Here is a 19,076-nt window from a genome sequence, read left to right on the forward strand (position 1 = left end):
TAGGTTGTTTTTATTTTGCTGCAGATTTGTGTTTAAAATATAATACTTAACATGTCTTCCATACGAAGCAAAAGTGAGGACAGCAAAGGTAGGCAAATGGTAGAGGTGTACTGATGAAACTGATCTATCGGCCACTTTACCGATGCATCCGCTCTTTTTGACTACTCAGTGCATCCATTGATATTTTGTATTTAACTTTTAACATTTTTCTGAAACTGCTTTTCTTCCTTTTATCAGCTCTCTTAACAGAGTGTTTACTCATATTGAAATAAAATTTCTTTAAGCTTTAAACAAAAAAGAACTACACATCTCATGTCTGTATTGAAGAAAAATGTCTTCTACAGAATAAGAAAAGAATAAAAGTAATTAAAATGACAAAGAAAGTGCAAATTAACTGTTTGCATTCATAAGTGCGCTACAATTTAGGCTACTTATATGTCACTCTAAACACTCTCACAAACCGTAATTGTTTTTCATCTAGAATAATACAATCTACACGTTGACCGACAAAAAGCAACATCTTACACAATAACAAAACATTTCATACGCTGTTAAACTTTGCTTGAGAACATAATGGCAAAAATAGTTTTTTTGTTGCATAGCTGAACGCTGGGGACACAAGAAGTGTGCTATGGTGCTTTGACAGTTTATAATATTTACTATTAGTTTACCAACAACAATCATCATGCATCATATATTTGATTGACATAAATTATACACCGGACACTACCCAGCACCATCACGTGTGTTCCACACGATAATATTGTACTTAATGATTTGAACATTGTGCGATGTATAAAACTTGCCAACTAAATTTTTGTTCTGCGGAACAGGATTTTGAAATAACTCTGGGTTATCCAGATTACTGTGAACACAAACTGTTATTGTTGTTTTAATTAATGTTATTGGCAACCTGTTGATACAAGATATTCCATACTTGTTAGACTAATACTGTATAAACAATAATATATCTGTGTTATCAGTATTAATAATATAATCTGATATTAAAATTTAAATAAAGATTGCATACAGTCATCAACAACACTTGACAACAACTTAAAACATTGTTTTATGTTTAACAAAATTACCATCTGCGCAAACCTTATTTATATTTAGTTGTAGTTTCAAAACTGTTCAGGTTCACCTGACTGTTTATTCATTTATGTTTAATCATGTATCTAAGCTGGCAACAAAATGTATATTTCTTTTCAGAAAAAAAAGAAAAGGACAGGAAAAAGTCAGGTATGATAATATAAAAAAACCAAAGACAAATGTGTCTTCTAAAAGCTTGCATATACAGTCGAATCCGGTTAATTGCATAGTCAATTTGCCAAGCCTTTTTATGCGATTAAACGAATTATGCGTTTATGCGAAAGTGCAAATTCCACTTATTTTCTTACTTGACGTGCGAAGCTGGTCACGTGTAAAGACGTCAACACGCAAAACACTAACGTTTATTGCGTATTGCGATCATCCATTCATTCAAGCACGCAAAACATGAAAACATGCTTTCTTGCATTTGTGTGTTTAAACGAACAAATGTGGCCATGTCCGCCCCTTCAAACTGTGTAGTCGTCGGCGAATTGTATGAAGTGCATGCAGTACTTCTTTATTTTTCGGTGTTGTCACAGCGTCACCAGAGCTTTCGTTTGCGTCACCACTCACCAGAGCTTTCTTTATTGTTGTCGTCTTTTACAACTTGTTTGTTTCGTAAAACGTCTTCATATATTACGGCATCATCTTAACGCAATGCTTTCTTTACGCAACGCTTAAATGAAACTAAAACAGTGCGAATGTTAATGTCTGCGTATTGACAGCCACGTGTTAATGTTTAAATTGGGCATTGTCTGTTTGATCGTTTTGTAACAAAGCGCAGTACAAGTCGTAAGGCTTACGCATTGCGTGTGCGCTCTCAATGCGCGTTGTTTTCAATTTTATCTTTTAAAAACTTTTGAATAATCGAATAAATCACCTTCATTTTTATTCAATTAAGCGGATTATGCAATAAACCGCTATGCGATAAACCGAAGTATTATCTTTACAAATGATAAGCTATGGTTTGGGACTTGCGCTCTTTATGCGATAAAACGAATTATGCGATTATCCAGAATGCAATTAACCGGATTTGACTGTAATGTGAGTAATTTACAAAGTTATGTTATGTTTCCTTGCAGATGAAAAAGATAGACAGGAAGATAGGACTCGGAAGGAAAAACGTAGTCATAAATCAGGTTTCGGTGTTTCATAAAGTTGCGCAATATCTTTTTTTCAAACTCATAGCGTGTGCTGAAACTTAATATTGTTTCATGTAATATAATATGTACACACACACACACACGTTTGTATGTATGACTGATGATGGCTGAACCATGTTAACCCAGTGTATAATCAGTATGCATTTATAGCGAAATAAAAAGCAGAATATTGGACAACATTCTATAGGGTTAACTTTTTTTTTTCTACAACACGCATATATTTATAAGAACTATTGTATATATTGTTAACAAGAATTTTTCTCTTATGATTGCAGAAGAAAAGTATCGAAATGAGTATTCTGATGAAAAACGGAAAAAAGAAAAATATTCGTCCAGGGAAGGTATGTTGCTAAATTTAAGAAATGCTATGTAATTATCCATGTAATGCATGTAATTATCCAAGGTAAGCTTACATATGGTATTGCTATTGACATTGTAAAGTAAGAATAGTTACACTCTGCGGTCTGCAAAACAAGGTGACACAAACAGCGTGATACAAAACTTGCAGATTTTTTGTCCACAGATGAAAAATTGAGCAGGGAAAATAGCAAGAGAAGGGATGAAAAATTGAAAAAAGAAAAGCATGACTCAAAATCAGGTGCATTGGTTATAAAACCACAAACTGTTAAAAATTTAAATAGCAAACTGATCAAAAACTTCAAACACTGTATTTTCAATATTTTTCTAACCAAATTTCCCAGAAGTTTTACTACTGCGTAGCCATGTTATTCAACCACTTTGTTAGCTATATTAAATAAATTTCCTAAATTGAATGCAAAGAACGATGATCCATGTACTGTTGTAGTTAATTGACTTTTTGCTTACTAAACAACAGCGGTAAAAAATTTAAAATTGTTCTTTTATTCATTATAAATTACTTATAACTGATTTGTGTGACATTACAAGTCCGTTTGATTGGTTGAAAGAGCCATTCATAAATTAACAAAATGCCATATTATGTGTCAACTTTTTGTCACAGATAAGAAAAGGAAAAAGGAGAAAGATGAAAAGAATTTTAAAAGAGAGAAGAGTAAATATAAATCAGGTGTGATGTTAAAAATTGTTATAACAATCACAGTTCCTTCATTTTAGAAAAATTTGTCCGGCTTCTTTGAAGTTGCGTTTTCATTTCCAGTTTAGACACAATCCGCATGCACTGCTAATAATTTACATGCATGCAAGACATATTGTTGTTGATGTCATAATAAAAAAACATTATTTAGCAGCAACAAAACTTGTATTTAGTCATCGAGATGTTTACAGATGTTCATGATATGAAAGCTATTTAAATAGTAAGTTACTCACTGTGTTTTTTGGTCACAGGTGATAGAGCAAAAAAAGACAAAGATCGCAAAGCAGGTGTGATGATTTGAATCATTGCTTCACTTCATTTCAAAGCCTGTGAATTGGCATATGTAAAACCTGACCTTATTTTGAATATGTATTGAAAATAATGTTGCACATAACACTTGTAGTTGAAAAATTGAAGAAATATAGCAATGATGAGAAGTCAAGAAAAGACAGCGTTGGTGAAAAATCGGAAACAGAAAGCCTGAAACAGGAAAAAGAAGAACAACGATTTAGGAAAGAAGACAAGGAGAATAGGCATAGCAAAAAGAACACGGAAGAAACACGGGAAAAAGATGATGTAGATGGAAAATCAGAGTGTTCAAAAGATGACTCAAAAATGGAACACAACTCAGGTAAATCTTGCCAGTTCATATGTCCATTAAAAAAATTTATTTTGCTATTCCTGCTCTTGTTCATCGATCAGTGTTTTGATCCTTAATCTCATCGAATTGTTGATCTTATTCCTTAGAAAAAAACAACGATTCGCAAGATGATGCCCCAGGTTTGAAATTTGATGTTGCAAAATATATTTGTAACAATATTGTATTGCTGTAATTTTACGTTGAATTGATATGTAGCATTGTATTAGCCATACACTAGTAACATTACATTTCTGACAAAAGTCACATCTCTCCATACCATATGTTATGTCTTACCAGTTAAAAACCATTTCGCTTCTACTGTATATCGTTGATATTTCAAAGTAGTTTGCAATTGCAGTAAAACCAACCCATCCGAAGGCAGTTGGAGGGTTACTTAAGCGATTGTTGGCAGAAAAAGATAAATACTACTTGCCACCATCATGTGAGCAAACAAAACTCACCATCTTCACCGGTGAGTTTTCTTTTTTCAGATGTCATCTTCTCAACGGCTATAACCTTGAAGTTATTTTATTGCATTGTACGAAAATGCAGTTTTGTTTTTATTTGTCTCTTGACCTTGCGGTCGCTTGTGCTATTATTTAAACAGGTCAGTCTTTGTAATTTGTCTTATTTCGTATTGTTGGTACAAGCTGCAAATTCGGCCATTTTCTACCCACAGTTTATTCCGAATTAGACTGTTTTAGCATAAAAGACAATTAATAGCAGCAATCTTATGAAAATTCAGATGCAAGTTGGGAAGGTCTTAGTTCAATGGAAGGAATTGTTTCAAAGCCAAAACGTTCTAATGTGAGCTTGGAGTATCCAACTGACATCTACCGTTGTGCTGTAAGTTTTGTGTTTTGTTGAACCAATTTATGTCTTATGGCTAAATGTAACATAATTTTGCGGGCACATAATTATGTTGTATATCTGCTGTGTATTGTTTGTTAGAAAATACAACTAAAGAAATGCTGAAAATGAAATAAAAACTAAAATATCTAAAACTGAAAGCTATTTGCAGTGGCTGTCGTAGCTGTATGTTTCTGAGTCATGTTAGCAAGGCAATAAAGACTAGCAGCAAGCTTGAAGCATTCATGAGAAGTAAAGGACGCTGTGTGTTGTGTGAGCCTCAGCTTACTAACTGATCCGCTGTACAAATTGGCAGAATGTAAACAGATTACAGATGACTAGTGGGAACTCCTATGTCTAATACTTGAATATAAGGAATTGAAATAAAGAATATGAAAGATACTTTTGCAGGATGGCAGACCGTATTCCAGCATTAACTGTTGTTTAAGTGTTCTTGCGCTGTAACTAGCATTCACTCAAGTTGCTATATTTGTCATTTATTTAAGTTTTTGGGATCTTTAAGATAATGTTATTTTGATTAAATTGTGTTGTAAAGCCAAACAACTTTTTAACAAAAATAAAAGTATTTATGATAAAATGAAGTTAAGATGTTTATTTTTTATTGTCTTCCAAAAGGTCCTAGAAAAATTTCACTATAAGAGCCAAATTTCTATGTGCATTGTTTGAAAAAACTTCATAAAAAGGTTAAACGTGTTTTTTGTCATGTAGCTGATTCATCCATAAATGTGTTGAATCAAATTCGAAATTTTATAGCGTATTCAAGCGCAGAACTGGAATTTTATGCCCATCTGATTCTGTATGATATGTTTTAGTATATGCAATTGCAGATAGCAGTCAGCAGAAAATGAATGTTATTTTGGGGTCAATGATATTGATTAGATTCCCCTGTAAAGTATATAGATTTTGTTTTGGACAAGTTAACTGTAAATTTGGAAACTAAAGCAATACAAACACATCTGCATCAATAGCATCATATACCTGCCTGACAAAAATTGTAAATTCAAGTGTTAAAAGTTTTGCTGTTAACACTGAAAATGAAACCCATTGTATAATTTCGTTTTTGACACCCAAATCAGCGGTATCTCAACTATAAAAATGGAAGAAATGTTAATTAAATGCATTTTCACGGATGATTATTTTGTCATAATTTGGCATCGTTTTGGTGTACGTTCAACAATCTGCTGCTTTCTATTCAATTTGGGTCACAGATGCTAAAACTGAGGATCAATTATTATCATCTGGTCTGCATTTCATAATGATCAGACAACTGTTATGAATCATACTGGAGTAAAAATTGGGCTTTTTATCTGTTGTTAATCTTAGAACCCATGTTGTCTCAATGTTAGTTACACAATGGAATCACAATGTGAATTGAAGAAGAAGTAGAAAAAGTTGTAGGAAAAAGTTTCTTTGGTTGGTTTCTCATGAAATTTGTGAGGACTGCAAGGCATAGATTCAGAAAGGATATGAGTAAATGGTAGATAGGGTAAATTAGAGTCTACATGCGTTCACTGTGGCGGAATTCTGTCCAAATTATTGGAGGGCACCGACACGAAAGTGCAAAAATAAGTTGTGATGAAATAAACAACCTTGCTGTACCCCCTCATTTAATCCAAAGACCGAAATTATCTATATCGTGAAATAAGAATTGCAAAGCTTTGTCATTTATTTAACTTGGTTGCCCAGTCTAGCAAATTGGCTTAAACATGAAGATTGTTGGCAAATATTAATTTTTTGATGCTCTCTCATATGGTAAGACTATTATTTTATAGATGTAGGCTACTTATGTGTTCTAATTATATGCAAAAAAATTCCATTTGAATATCAAAAAACTCGAATATGTTTATTTGAGTATCGTTTTCGCCATAAAAAGTTATGGTTTTCCCAGAGTCAAAAATTAGCTGGCTATGTTGCGCCAGGTTAGCGATGTTTTTTATGGTTTACTTTCAATCGATTGAGCTTGTTCATTGATTACTTGTGAGAGTATTTCTTATTTAACCAGTCTACAATGTGGTTATTATCATATATCCTTTTTGCTCCCGACACCAATGGTGAAAAATAAACGATATGATCAGTTACGGCTTACTAGGTAAGTCAGAATAGTTTTACCTCAATAGCCATGTGTAATTACAGTAGCTACCAGTGTTGTAATGACTCGAGTCACGTTTTTAAATTACTTGACTTGACTCGAGTCAAAGCTTGAAATAACTTGACTTGACTCAAGTCTTGGACAGTACCTTGATGCAAGTCATTAAATCTTAGTTGTTAAGTTATTGATCGACTAAATTACAGACATTTGATTTCGTTGCGAACGATTGGTTAAAGGTATAGCCAATGACATGACTTGATTTGATTTGCATTATATTATAATTTGAATTGACTTGATCCAACTAGTAATTTGACTCGACTTGACTTAAGTCAACTTCCAAAATAACTTGACTTGACTCGATTAAAAAAAAAAACTTGGTTACAGCACTGGTAGCTACATCAATATCTTGTAAAAAATCGTATCGTATCTACGCAAAAAACAATACAAATATAAAAGATTATTACTTTTAGTTTATTTGGAAACCGGTATCATAGCACCAACAGAAAAACTTATCAATACTTGGGGGGAACGTGAATTTAGGAAAAGTCTCTCTATTGTTATTATTATTGTCCATAAATAAAAATTCACCCGTTAAATAGGCATCATCAAACTTGTTTCACCAAGGGCCAGATAAGAACTGACGATTGTGGGTCAGCTACCTGCTTTGTTCAATAGAGTACAATACAGTAAGCTTATTTGTAGCACAGTGAGGTGTGCTAGACAGATTATTCTTGTTGGCCAGATCTGGCTCACGAGCCGTGGTTAGGTGACCCCTGTCGTTAAATGTTATCAGTCACTATCGTCTTTGACTGTATGTTCCTTGGTTAGGAGCAATGTCAACCGCTACGGTGAAGTTGACAATGAGATACTGACTTCATTTTCGCAAGTGTAATTAATTTAATGTCTATTTTAGGTAACGCATTGTACTGTAATCATAGATGCCGAAGTTACATAATGTAGGGTGGAAAAGTTAATGGGTGCAGATGTATGGGAATTCCCGAAGATTTGGGAATATGGGAATTGTCAAAGATTGTTGTAAAACATCAGTACAGTCTGTAATGACATAAATCGTAATTTGAAATATGTTTCCATCTCCAAATCTTATCAAACATGACATGGGGGGATCTGCATTACATCCCATCCAATAAAAATATTGAGCTTGGGCTTACTCACTTCTCAGCCCTCACTCAGCATGTGCTTTCATGTATATTTGCTATAAATTATATCTACTGTACAGCAATCTACTAAAAAAACAGCTTGAAAATTGTCTCAAAACAATGTAGTCAATAGGCTTAATTATGTATTTTTACAAGGTTTGCAAAGTAACCTGTACCAATGAGTCCTGTCTTGATTCTCATCTGAAAGGGAAAAAACACATTAAGGTTGGTATTTTCTTTTTACTGCCATAAAATTTAGGTATAGAAGGCAGTTTAGGGTTTAGTCTTGTGCTATTTAATTTTCATTTAGCTTAAGCCCCAAAAACAACCTCCATACATTACTTCATGTATATATACATATATATCATATATATATGAGAAAATTAGCATCCAGCAACGAATTGTCACCATTTAAAAATGTTATCATAGTAGCCTGGATGGTGTACAAGAGACAAAGTAGAATATATTATGGTGTTTTGCAGATGGTGAAAAAAGCCGAGCATGGAATGAGTAAGTAACTTGATGAGCCTAACTGTTTTATTATTTACCTGAACAAGGTAATCTTCCATTAGAGCCTGATGCTGATAATATTTCTGAAAATTTACTCTACTGCACATCTCACCAGTAACACAGAATAATGCTGGATGGAGAAATGCATAATTTGTTTTTGATGCTGTCTACCGAGTAATTGGCTGTCCCACTGAACATCTAATTTGTGCATAAAAGTTTATTTATTTTATTAAAAATAAATAAATTATTATGTAAGTGATATGGTTTCGGAGTCATTCTCTTCAGCGTCTTGGTCGTGTACAGAAATCTAACTTTGGCGAAGACTCCTCAAATCTGACTTAGTCATTGATTTTGTGCCGCTGTATACCGAGATGCTTCAACCACATGCATCATAGACCAGACTAAAATGTGAAGTCCATTTTATCGAAATCTATGAAAATATGACTGTAACTTGATTATATTATGATAAAACATTGTGTGATCGATGACGGCTGGGAGGCTTAGTAAAGCGATTGATTTTGATATACATAGTTTGAAGCAATACGACTTGATAGCTAGCTTTCAGGGATGATGGTAGTGCCAATCATTGCCAGTTTTATATTGACTTTAACACTTTTCATTGTCACCTTGGCTGTGCATGTGGTTGAGCATCTCAATTCCTTTGGTTGAGCAAAACTGGAAATAACATGTTGGGCTTCAAATCTGTGTGATCTCAGTGCCAATTAAACCTTATACTCATTACAAATGCAAGTGCTGTAAAGTAAAGATGAGTTTCTTTCAGAACCAGTCTTCAATTTGTTTCTTAAGAAACACTTCGGCAGCCGGTTGTTGCAATAGTTTGAATGGTACTGTTGCAGATTTAACGATTAATATTCTTCTTCAACGGTCAAGTCAAGTCCGATTCTCAATCTTTTTATGAGTGATGAGTCCTCCACAATTGTTGGTCTTTGATAGCTTCCTTCAATTAAAACTAAGTTATGTCAGGAATAATAATCATTATTATGCTTTCTCTAGCAACCATATGCATAGCAATTTTGCATGTAAATGACTAAAAATAGTACTTCTTGCAATCTTTTCTCTTAAGTATATCACATTCAGTATTTGTCATGTCTAACTCACAATTAATCTTGGTGGTTTTCTGGAACAGTTTGTAAGCAATAGTTTTTTATTAAGGACATATTTGGCACCATTTCTAAAGAAATGGTTACACTGGATGTCATTAATCTGTTAGAATATATAACGAAGCTCATTAACTCACAATTGGCCCATAAAATTACTTGAGTTTCATTTAGTTATCATTGAAGGAAGTTTCACTCTAGTTCAGTGACAAACATGAGCAAAATATTAACTGTGCATGTGGATCTAGTTTCTTGTACCAATTTTTCTTTTTTCATAAATGCTTGGGAGTTGCATGCCATTCATAGCTTACATCAACCCGTACTACCTTATGTATTTATGCTAATTATGATAATTATATAATTATGATTATTTATTTATTACAATAATCATATAATCTATGTTTATTTGTTATTGATAACTTTCTTGAGATTTCAATCTTTTTTTTAAATTTTATGGCTTGTTAACAAATGTATACCCTTAATACCTTGATATCTATTTCATACCCTTCATAGCAATTTATTTTTCATTTTTGCTTTGATGCATAATATTTGCAGTGGCTAGCTCGCTAACAAGTTATAGAAGAATAGCAAGCAAGATAGTTCACTAGAATAGGTCATTTAACTGGTAATGCGCTAACTGCTATTAATTTCGGTCTCTCCTATGCCCTAATTAATCTTTTATTATGATCTAACAGATAAATGTAACTATTTTTTATAGTTTTGTATAGTCCAGAAATTGATACTCTTGAAACGGATGAAGACATTAGAATGCGACAGGAAATTATAGAATATGCCGAAAACGAACCAGTGATAGGTGGGTAGAGCTTGTTACACATTGCAAATCCAACACAGATTTATAAAGTTGGACAAAGAAAGTTCAAACAAGTGCTTGACAATTGTGGCAGTTTGTTTAAGTATATTTTAGCGCCTTAGCTTGTGCTTAACTGCGCTTCTTACGTTCAGATAGAAATGACTCATCTGTTTAAATGAAACTTAATAATATAGTTAATAATTAACTGGTTAATCTAATGAAATACTTATAGCAGCAAAAATATTTCTTATTTTAAATGAACCCGAAGTTTTTGAATATTTTAAAGGTTTATTTTTGTGCTTATAAAAATGTGCTTTATTTTTTGTCAATGTATGATCACAGGTGTTGAATATATTATCAAATTCAAAGCAACTGAAAGTGTTGAATCCTTCTATTTGTGCAAACTTTGCAAGGCAAGGGCTGATACAACAACACTCTTGAGTCACATTAGCGGTCAAAGGCACAGGCTAAAATACCTAGTAAGTATACCTTGTATAAATGGCTGTTAGTGGATAATGTTACCTGTAATATTTACGCTCTGTAAATTTGCACTGTCATTTTGGATAGGTTTACTTTAGTGGCGGATGTAGGGTGGAATGTTTGAGTGTTGCAACACGCTTCTCTATTATGTGATTGACTTTGGTCGCTTTTGGTAATACAGCATTAATTAAGAAAACTGCACAAGCCATCCTGCTCAAATTGTAATAAAAATACACTCCCTATCATTTCAGTATGACAAAGACTTAATCCTAGCATAATAACAACAAGCAACCCCGCTTGGAATGACAACAAACTGTTCACTGACTGAACCATTACAAACAAACAAAGCAAAGCCCTTTAATTGTTGACATGTTTTCAATATTGATTTTGTGCATTGGTTGATGCTAGCATTCTAGCTGGGTAATTGAGCAACACATTTTGGCATTCATCCCGCATAGTTACCAAAGGTCACATGACGTCCTAGTTTTCCCTTCCGAAAATTCCCCAATACCACCAGCCCGGGAAAACCCGTCAAAGTTTTTCTAGATTGACTGATTTACTAACTCATGGCCCATGGGCTATGACTATCATGGGCTTTTGCTAATATGGATATATTACCATGCTGTGTACCATTACTAAAATAATATTACCATGCTGTATCTTTCAATGTATAGTTGTACATGTACGATGAACTGTACTACACAGAGTTTTGTAATACATGTAAAAGTATCTATATTTTTTGTAGAAAGAACACCATTTCCCTACATACTGTGACATAACTGGGTTTCCAAACTACAGTTCTATGAAAAGTAGCAGTTTGAGCAAACGTGTGAAGCATCATGCTGCAACAATTATGGAAGATCTTGGTGGAGCTAAGGGAATAGGAAAAATTGAGGTGAGAATCAAATTTTGTACATCTTGTGTTGTCCGAAGTTGTTTTCTGCCTATTTTTGCTTTTTAGAATAACAGTACATAAAAACTTTCACTTATTTATACGTAATTGTGGTATTGTATAGTGGACATTTCATTATTATTTTACTCTTTTTAAGATTCGACCAGCCCCTGTGAAAGAAGGTAAGAGCTTTGTAACATCTATAGAGGATTATTTCGTTGTGTAATATCTGTTTTGATCAGCACTTCGCAATTTTAAACAGTCTTGTCCTTATTTGTATAATCTTAAAAGAACACTGCATGAGTGTTTATTTTGCTGTTATGTCGAGAATTGTGAGAATTTTATATGTTTTGCAGAACCTTTGAGCAAACTGGCTGTGAGTAAGCAGAGGTATCATTTCTTTTGTATCTTTATTTTGTATGAAATCATTTTTAAGCCAGTCGTTGTTGTAATCGTAGTTCTGTCATTCACAAGTGAGATCCTGATTAGGTCAATCAGTTAAAACTTTCAATAACTGAATATTAATGCCTAATTTTTATAAATAGTAAAGATATTGGTTTGGAACTGCTGGAAAAAGATCGAAGACTGAAAGAAAAGGAGCAATCACTCAAACAAAAAGAGAGATTTCTTTTCGAAAAAGCTAAAGGTTTGATGGATAGTCCGCAATTGTAGTGTATGTTATTAAGTAAAATTACAACGACTTAATGCCATACACATTTCTTTTTATGATGCGTTTACTGGTTATGCTAGACAGGTATGTCCTACGTAAATCAGAAAAATTTTATTTTTGACCCATACCCCTCCTTTAACTGAATTGCTAGTTGAGGTGAAAGGTCGCCAACTGTTAGGGAGCTCAAGAAGCTGCTGCACTTTTAACATTCTTATAAACATACAGTGGTTCAGAAGAGAGAGATTGCCCCCCTGTGCAAATATTGTAATTGCACCTATGCACAAACTTATCCATGCAATTTCTGCTATGCATGTACTCTGTCAGCGCAAAATCTTTTGTAGTGTTAAATAAGCGTTATTTCTAACGACCTTTTTTATGTAAAGGTAAGATTAAAACAGAAATTGTGCACCATGAGATGAATCACTGAGAAATATATGCTTAACTGAGAAATTAATATAAAAAGATGCAACATATAATGATAAATTGAAGATCATAAACTCAGGTTCATGACTGGTTTTTTGTAAACTCACAAAAGTTTATTTTTTTACAGTGCAACAGAGATTTGAGCATCATCAAAGTAGGTCTGGTTTTAATCCAGACTACATTGATAAAAATTTGTCGATTGTTATCTCACAACGTGATGATCGTCATTACACCTCTCGAAATCGCCGCTCAAGGGAACGCTCTGTTCGTGATCACCCCTCCAGTCAACGCTTGTCTCGTGATCGCCGCCGAAGTGATCGCTCTCCACGTGAACTTTCTCCACGTGAACGCTCTCCACGTGAACGTTCTCTACGTGATCATTCTCCACGTGAACGCTCAGTGCATGACTCATTCTCTAAAGACCTTTCTCCACATCTTCAGTTTTCTGGTCATCGTTCTCATCAGGGCAACTTTTCACGAGATCGTTCTCCTCAAGTTGAAGATAAAGCTTCATATGATCGTCATCATCAACACTCACTAAGGATGTCTGGTCGCGATTATTTATCTCACCGTTCTTCATTGGACAGAGAGCAACTATCTGATAAGCTACCAAAAACTAATCACAGTTTTCGCGAAGAAATTCATGATCCTGCTGATCACGATGGTTTTCGTGAGCGTTATCTTTCACGAAATGAAAGATCAAGTAGATTCAGGGATTACGGAGTTATGCGTGATGTTTCGTCACAGGGCTATGATTCTGCAGAGAGGAAAAGGTAGCTAGCTTTTATTGAAGCAGTTAACTAATTTCTTCTACTACACCACTAGCTTCATGCAATATTTTGTGTTTGCAGGCTGGATACCATGAGAGTCATACCATCAAATACCAAAATACCAATCGACATTCAATATCGCGAGCGACTATTACAAGTCTATGAAGGCTCCACTGTAGATTATGAAGTTATTTTGAATATGTCCAGCGAAGCTTGCAAGAAGTTGTGCATGATTGTAGAAGAGAGAAATAAAACAGAGGAAAGCCTTCTGAGGTTTCTATGAATTGTTATTATGATTGTATGACTGTCTGTTTGTAACAAAACGTGCGTTACTTTGTGTGGAGTAGTTATAGTGGCTAAATTTTTTAAATCAGTTATACTTTACATCATTTATTTGTGGTGTTTAATGAATTTCTAAGGTTGTCATCTGTTGTTGGATCCAGACAACTTACATCTTCCGAAGAATTAGTGAAATTAAGACTGGAAAGAGCCTCTAGAGATGTAAATTTGTCACACTAGCTAGTGTTGTCTGTAACCAATATATTAATTCATTTTGTATAGCATGATACTACTGTACTATATATTTCATAAAAGATATGTTTTTAATGTTTATACTGTCTTTTTAAAGCTTGAAATTGACTGCGTGGAAATCTTGTCTATGGAAAGAATTAGACTTGGCATTACTGAAAGGTAGAAAACCATTTATTTGCTATAATGACTATTGACCGTAATGTGATAATGTAGTGAGTCATTTAAAGAAGATTGCATTAAATACACATAATTAATTAGTTGCCGTAATATTTATTTGTTTGTCTTTGGACTTTGTTTACATAAATCTCATGTAAAAGCTAAAATATTAGCTAGATTAAGGTGATCGGACTCCAGGCATATTGAGATGTACTGTATATTATTCAGTCATTTACGAAGAGACCAGACTAAGTACATATTGCTAAGGTCAAACTTGGTTTTGTAATGTTCAGTCAAGCACATTTGAAATACTGATTTGATACTGGCATCAAAATTATTTACCAGTGGTTTAGAATTGATCAGTGGAAATACTAGGGCTTTCTGATAAGCATGTTAACAACTCATATGTTTGCATCTATACGGCATTTATCTTGTTCGTCTGCTGGTCATTCTTTGATGTAAGGCCATTACTTATCTCTATTTTTTTGTTGTTAGGCAAGAGAGATTTAAGGACCGAAAATATCAGAGGTAAATGTTGTTGTTAAGCGAAATATTTTTTAATGCTTTATTTTATAAAAAAGTTGTAAAATAACATAATTTACTTAAAAGTGTGTGTTTGAAGTCTTTCATTTAAATAGGTTATGTTTTTCCTATTGTAGCAATGCAATATGTTGAAGTTTAAAGCATTACTCCATATATCACTATTATGACTAAAGCTTAATGTATGTTTAATGTAATTGTTTATAGATCAGAAAGGTACGATGACAGCAGCAATAAGTAAGTGGTTTAATTTATTTTGATAAAAACTGATTTCCATGCATAGTATTGATCACCATCTGCGTAATTTTGCTGGTTGGAGTGTGAGTTTATGTGCTACCATTTTATTTTGATAGGATGGAGAGATTTGTTGATTTCAGGGTTAAGTAAGTAGCTTTTCTTTCACTGTGTTTCACTTTTACCGGTAATTCATTTTTTCTATCTTATGAATGTACTATGTTTAATATTTCAAATTTGTTTATTTTTTGCCTATTGTTAGATGTTGTTGTTAATAGCTGCTGATATTTCTTGATAGATCACAAAGGTACGGTAACGGTCACAACTTCTTGGAAAAACATGACGGTACCAGTATTAGGTAAGCATTTCGATTCAGTTTGTTGACAAAAATAGCAAAATTTTGAAAATGGTTTTCAATGCATTATTTTTCCATGATTTACGCTTATGGTTTGCTGTAAAGCTGTATCGAAAGTTTTATATTTAACAACTTTATGTTGACAGGTCTGAAAGATTTACAGACCTAAGAATCAAGTAAGTAGGCCATCTGGTTCTGCAAAAGTATTGGTTTACGTTTTCGCTTTTCAGCTATATATATACTATGTATCACACAATGCTGGGTGTTGTCAGTTGATGGTCATGTTTGATCTTTCTTGTGCTTTATGCAAACTTGAATTGAATAATTATTATTGTACTAAATTCTGGTTTATTTTTATAGATTAGAAAATCATGACAACCAAACACTTCCAGAAAAGTATGATAATAGGAATAGGTGGGGTTCTAAATTCTGTTATTTCAGTAAACATATTACATAACCTGTGTATTGTCTATTGCTTTCTAATTCAATTCAATAGCGGTTCTGTTGTAACATGTTAATCGGTTATTTTTGGTATATCTTGTCGCTATTGTTAAATTAAGTTTACTGTATAACGCAAAAAACCTCAGTTGTGCTAAAATGTAAATTTTTACTTTATTTTGTCAGATCAGATAGATATGATTACAACAGGAACAGGTGAGTACTAATAAATTAAAAGTTAAAGTTGATCTTTGTTGTGACAAAGTAAAAGTTTTGGTTTTTTTTTAAATATATAATTATACTGATGCTCATTAATTCATGAACTGGTTTGTGCATTCCACATACTTTGTGTGCTTTATTTGCATCTTTAGTTAGTTTGTATTATTAGCTAACAGATAACTTCTGTGTTATTGTTGGCTACTGTTTTATGTTTATAGCTCAGAGAAATACGATGGCGCCCGAAAGCGTGGAGAAAAATATGATGACAGTAGCAGGTAAGAAAGCTGATGTTGTGTATAATAATTAATATGTTAGTTAGTGTAATCTTTGCAAGTGTAGCTGAATGACCTTCGTGGATTCTTTGTAAACGTGTATTGTTGTTAACTTTGAATTAATATTTATTGACCTCAAAAATGTGACACCAATAGAGACACATAAACAGTCTTGTTTCTTAAAACAAACTCTAAAAATCATATTCTAAAATCAGTTCTAAATTTTTCAAATGTGTTTCTTTCCTGTAATCAAAGTTGTAAAGCTAATTTTTTTAAGTTTTACCATGTGCCACGACATTTCATGGCATTAGACTTGAAATTTCTTGCAAAGTTTTTGACTTTGTACAAATATTTCTTATACAGACATTGACAATTCCCTTAAATTATTTTTGTTCAAAAGTGCAATTATGACAACAGAGATTTTAATTGCTATTTGCCTTTGATAGGTCAGAAAGACATGATGACACAAGAAGCAGGTGAGTTGTTTAAGTGTTTTGCAGGGGCAATGGAAATTCACATTTACATTAATTTAACTAGTCAACTGGTATAGTGTATGCTTGCTCTCACTCATAAACTGTATTGCATTTATGTATTTATTATTTGTTACTTTTCTGTGATATCTGCTATAATAACCAGCCAGTTTTCCTGTCTTGCAGGAGAGGAAGAGAAAGAGACCAGACAAGCAAAGAAGAAAAACATCCCAGCTCTAGTACCAGATCAGGTATACCGGTATACAGCGTTCCGAAACTACTATTTAATGAAGTTGTTTTAGCTTTATCTTGATTTTATGGCAACTTCTTTCAATTTATATCTTGTGTCATATGCTAGAGGAAAACTACGTTCGCCAAGTTCAAAAGCGCAAAGTCTCAAATGATTGTCAGGATGAAGAAAAAGAGGAAACTGATGGGAAGTTATCAATCAGTATAAAGGAGGAAAAAGAAATCAGAGAAAAGCTCGAGAAGAAAATCTTCAATGCTTTAAAAAAGGGAGGATCCTTAGGCCCAATTGCAAAGGCATTCGTAAGCAACCCAGCCCTTCAGGCAGCATTGAAGGTATGGGAGCTAAAAAAGGGTGAAAAACAACCGAAGGGTGTGGAAAAAAAACACTCTTCCAAATCTGGCAGTTCATCGAAACAGCAATTCAAACATGCTGAAGATGACACCTCAAAGACACCAACTGGCAATGGGCTCTTGGGAACAGCTCCTAGGCATAACCCAGGAACAGTTCCCGTTCATGCCCGGCAAAAATCAGCTGGTGATGCAATGAATTCGAAACCATATCACCATTATGAGCAACATGATGTGAAAGAAGACGAGACTCTTAAGAAAGAGATGAAAAGAGTTTATAAAGATGATGATGATGATCAATCTAGCCAATACACCAAGCGAAGAAAACGACATTTATCCAGATCTCCTGAAAAGTCGGAAATGCTTGACCATGCTCGATTTCAAAGATCGACAGAAATGAATTCTGTCATATCTGAAATATCACATTCAAAACCGAGGAAGTCTTACCGTGAGTCACCTTCACGATCCAAGACACTTAACGGTGAAAGTCTTAGGTCATCTTTGTCGCCATCAGCCCTTTCCCGCAAAACTGCAGAAAATTTCTTTTAGCTTGGTTTGTCTTCCAGTTCCTTGTATGCACAAACTGTGGGTTAATACAGGATATCTGCACGTGGATCTAACATAGCACGAAATAGTTGCTGTGGCAGCAAAAGCTACTTCCTGTAAATAACAATTGTGAAACGTTAATTGTGAGTTTGAAGTAATTATGAAGAAGCATGACGCTGATAATTATAATTAATAGTTACTTCAAACTCAAAAGTGGGTTCTATCGAGTTCAAGAATTCATAGCAATTCTGTCCAGAATTCACTATGATCCAGCAAACCAAACACAAATGTAAAAGTAAAATTCAACAGAGAGATTATCCTAAGCGCGAAAGTAATATCAAGATTTGTTGGAATTTTAAAAGGCAAAAATGTTTATCAAAGAATCAGCAAAGCACGCAATGTCGAAGTCACATGAAAAAAGAGACGAAAGGCATCCCGAAGAAATAAGAAGACATCTTAACTGGGATAGAATTCGCCGCAAGATACAAGGATAATAACCCATGGGCTACTGCCCTAATTCAATTTTTATAACACGACGTAGGGTAGTCGCGAGAAAGATGAGATACAATTCGTATTTTTGTTTTTGTCTGGGCGATTGCCCTTGAAGTTCTACACCTCATAATACAGAATCTTTTTTGTAATTTCTTTTAACACCATCATGCTTCATGTTGCTGTCTTCGTTCATGCTATTTTCGTGTTAAGCTATTAGCATTATGCTAATGGTTTAATATTTTTGTCACCCTTTTTGATTGGAATTGAGGTTAGTCACCTGACCTTGACTTAAATTAAAATTTTTGCAATTACCTCTTTGGCAATCACTGGAATTCTGTGTAGGTGTGTTAACGCCTGCTAATAGCATGCCCCAGGACACATCTGCTACATCCTCCATAATTTTGGGATCCCCAATCACAAGTCACGCCATTGCTCGCCTCAGGCGCCTCCAAACTCAAAGACCCCACTG

The 19,076-nt window shown here is 33.9% G+C and overlaps 1 protein-coding gene across 2 annotated transcripts; it reads left to right on the forward strand.

Annotated features, from left to right (window-relative positions):
- The first annotated feature begins 1 nt into the window (after position 1).
- LOC143471229 (uncharacterized) lies at positions 2-18,920 on the forward strand. Of its 2 annotated transcripts, XM_076969635.1 has the most exons (35): positions 2-88; positions 1,213-1,242; positions 2,175-2,231; positions 2,531-2,596; positions 2,779-2,853; positions 3,235-3,300; positions 3,579-3,614; positions 3,731-3,958; positions 4,075-4,107; positions 4,326-4,439; positions 4,713-4,813; positions 8,240-8,308; positions 8,566-8,593; positions 10,430-10,525; positions 10,865-11,001; positions 11,748-11,897; positions 12,052-12,076; positions 12,251-12,284; positions 12,440-12,540; positions 13,115-13,308; positions 13,369-13,760; positions 13,839-14,030; positions 14,177-14,258; positions 14,386-14,447; positions 14,940-14,972; positions 15,192-15,221; positions 15,338-15,367; positions 15,517-15,576; positions 15,720-15,749; positions 15,934-15,987; positions 16,198-16,227; positions 16,449-16,505; positions 16,949-16,978; positions 17,159-17,223; positions 17,331-18,920. In XM_076969635.1, exons 1-35 carry the CDS (start codon positions 52-54, stop codon positions 18,116-18,118), a joined length of 3,612 nt encoding a protein of 1,203 aa, XP_076825750.1. In that variant the 5' UTR covers positions 2-51; the 3' UTR covers positions 18,119-18,920. The 2 variants fall into 2 exon arrangements, with proteins under 2 accessions (XP_076825750.1, XP_076825749.1); XM_076969634.1 differs by having other exon boundaries at positions 13,115-13,760.
- The last annotated feature ends 156 nt before the right edge of the window (positions 18,921-19,076 follow it).

The sequence above is a fragment of the Clavelina lepadiformis genome, chromosome 9 (assembly GCF_947623445.1).
Source record: "Clavelina lepadiformis chromosome 9, kaClaLepa1.1, whole genome shotgun sequence".
NCBI classification, from domain to species: domain Eukaryota; kingdom Metazoa; phylum Chordata; class Ascidiacea; order Aplousobranchia; family Clavelinidae; genus Clavelina; species Clavelina lepadiformis.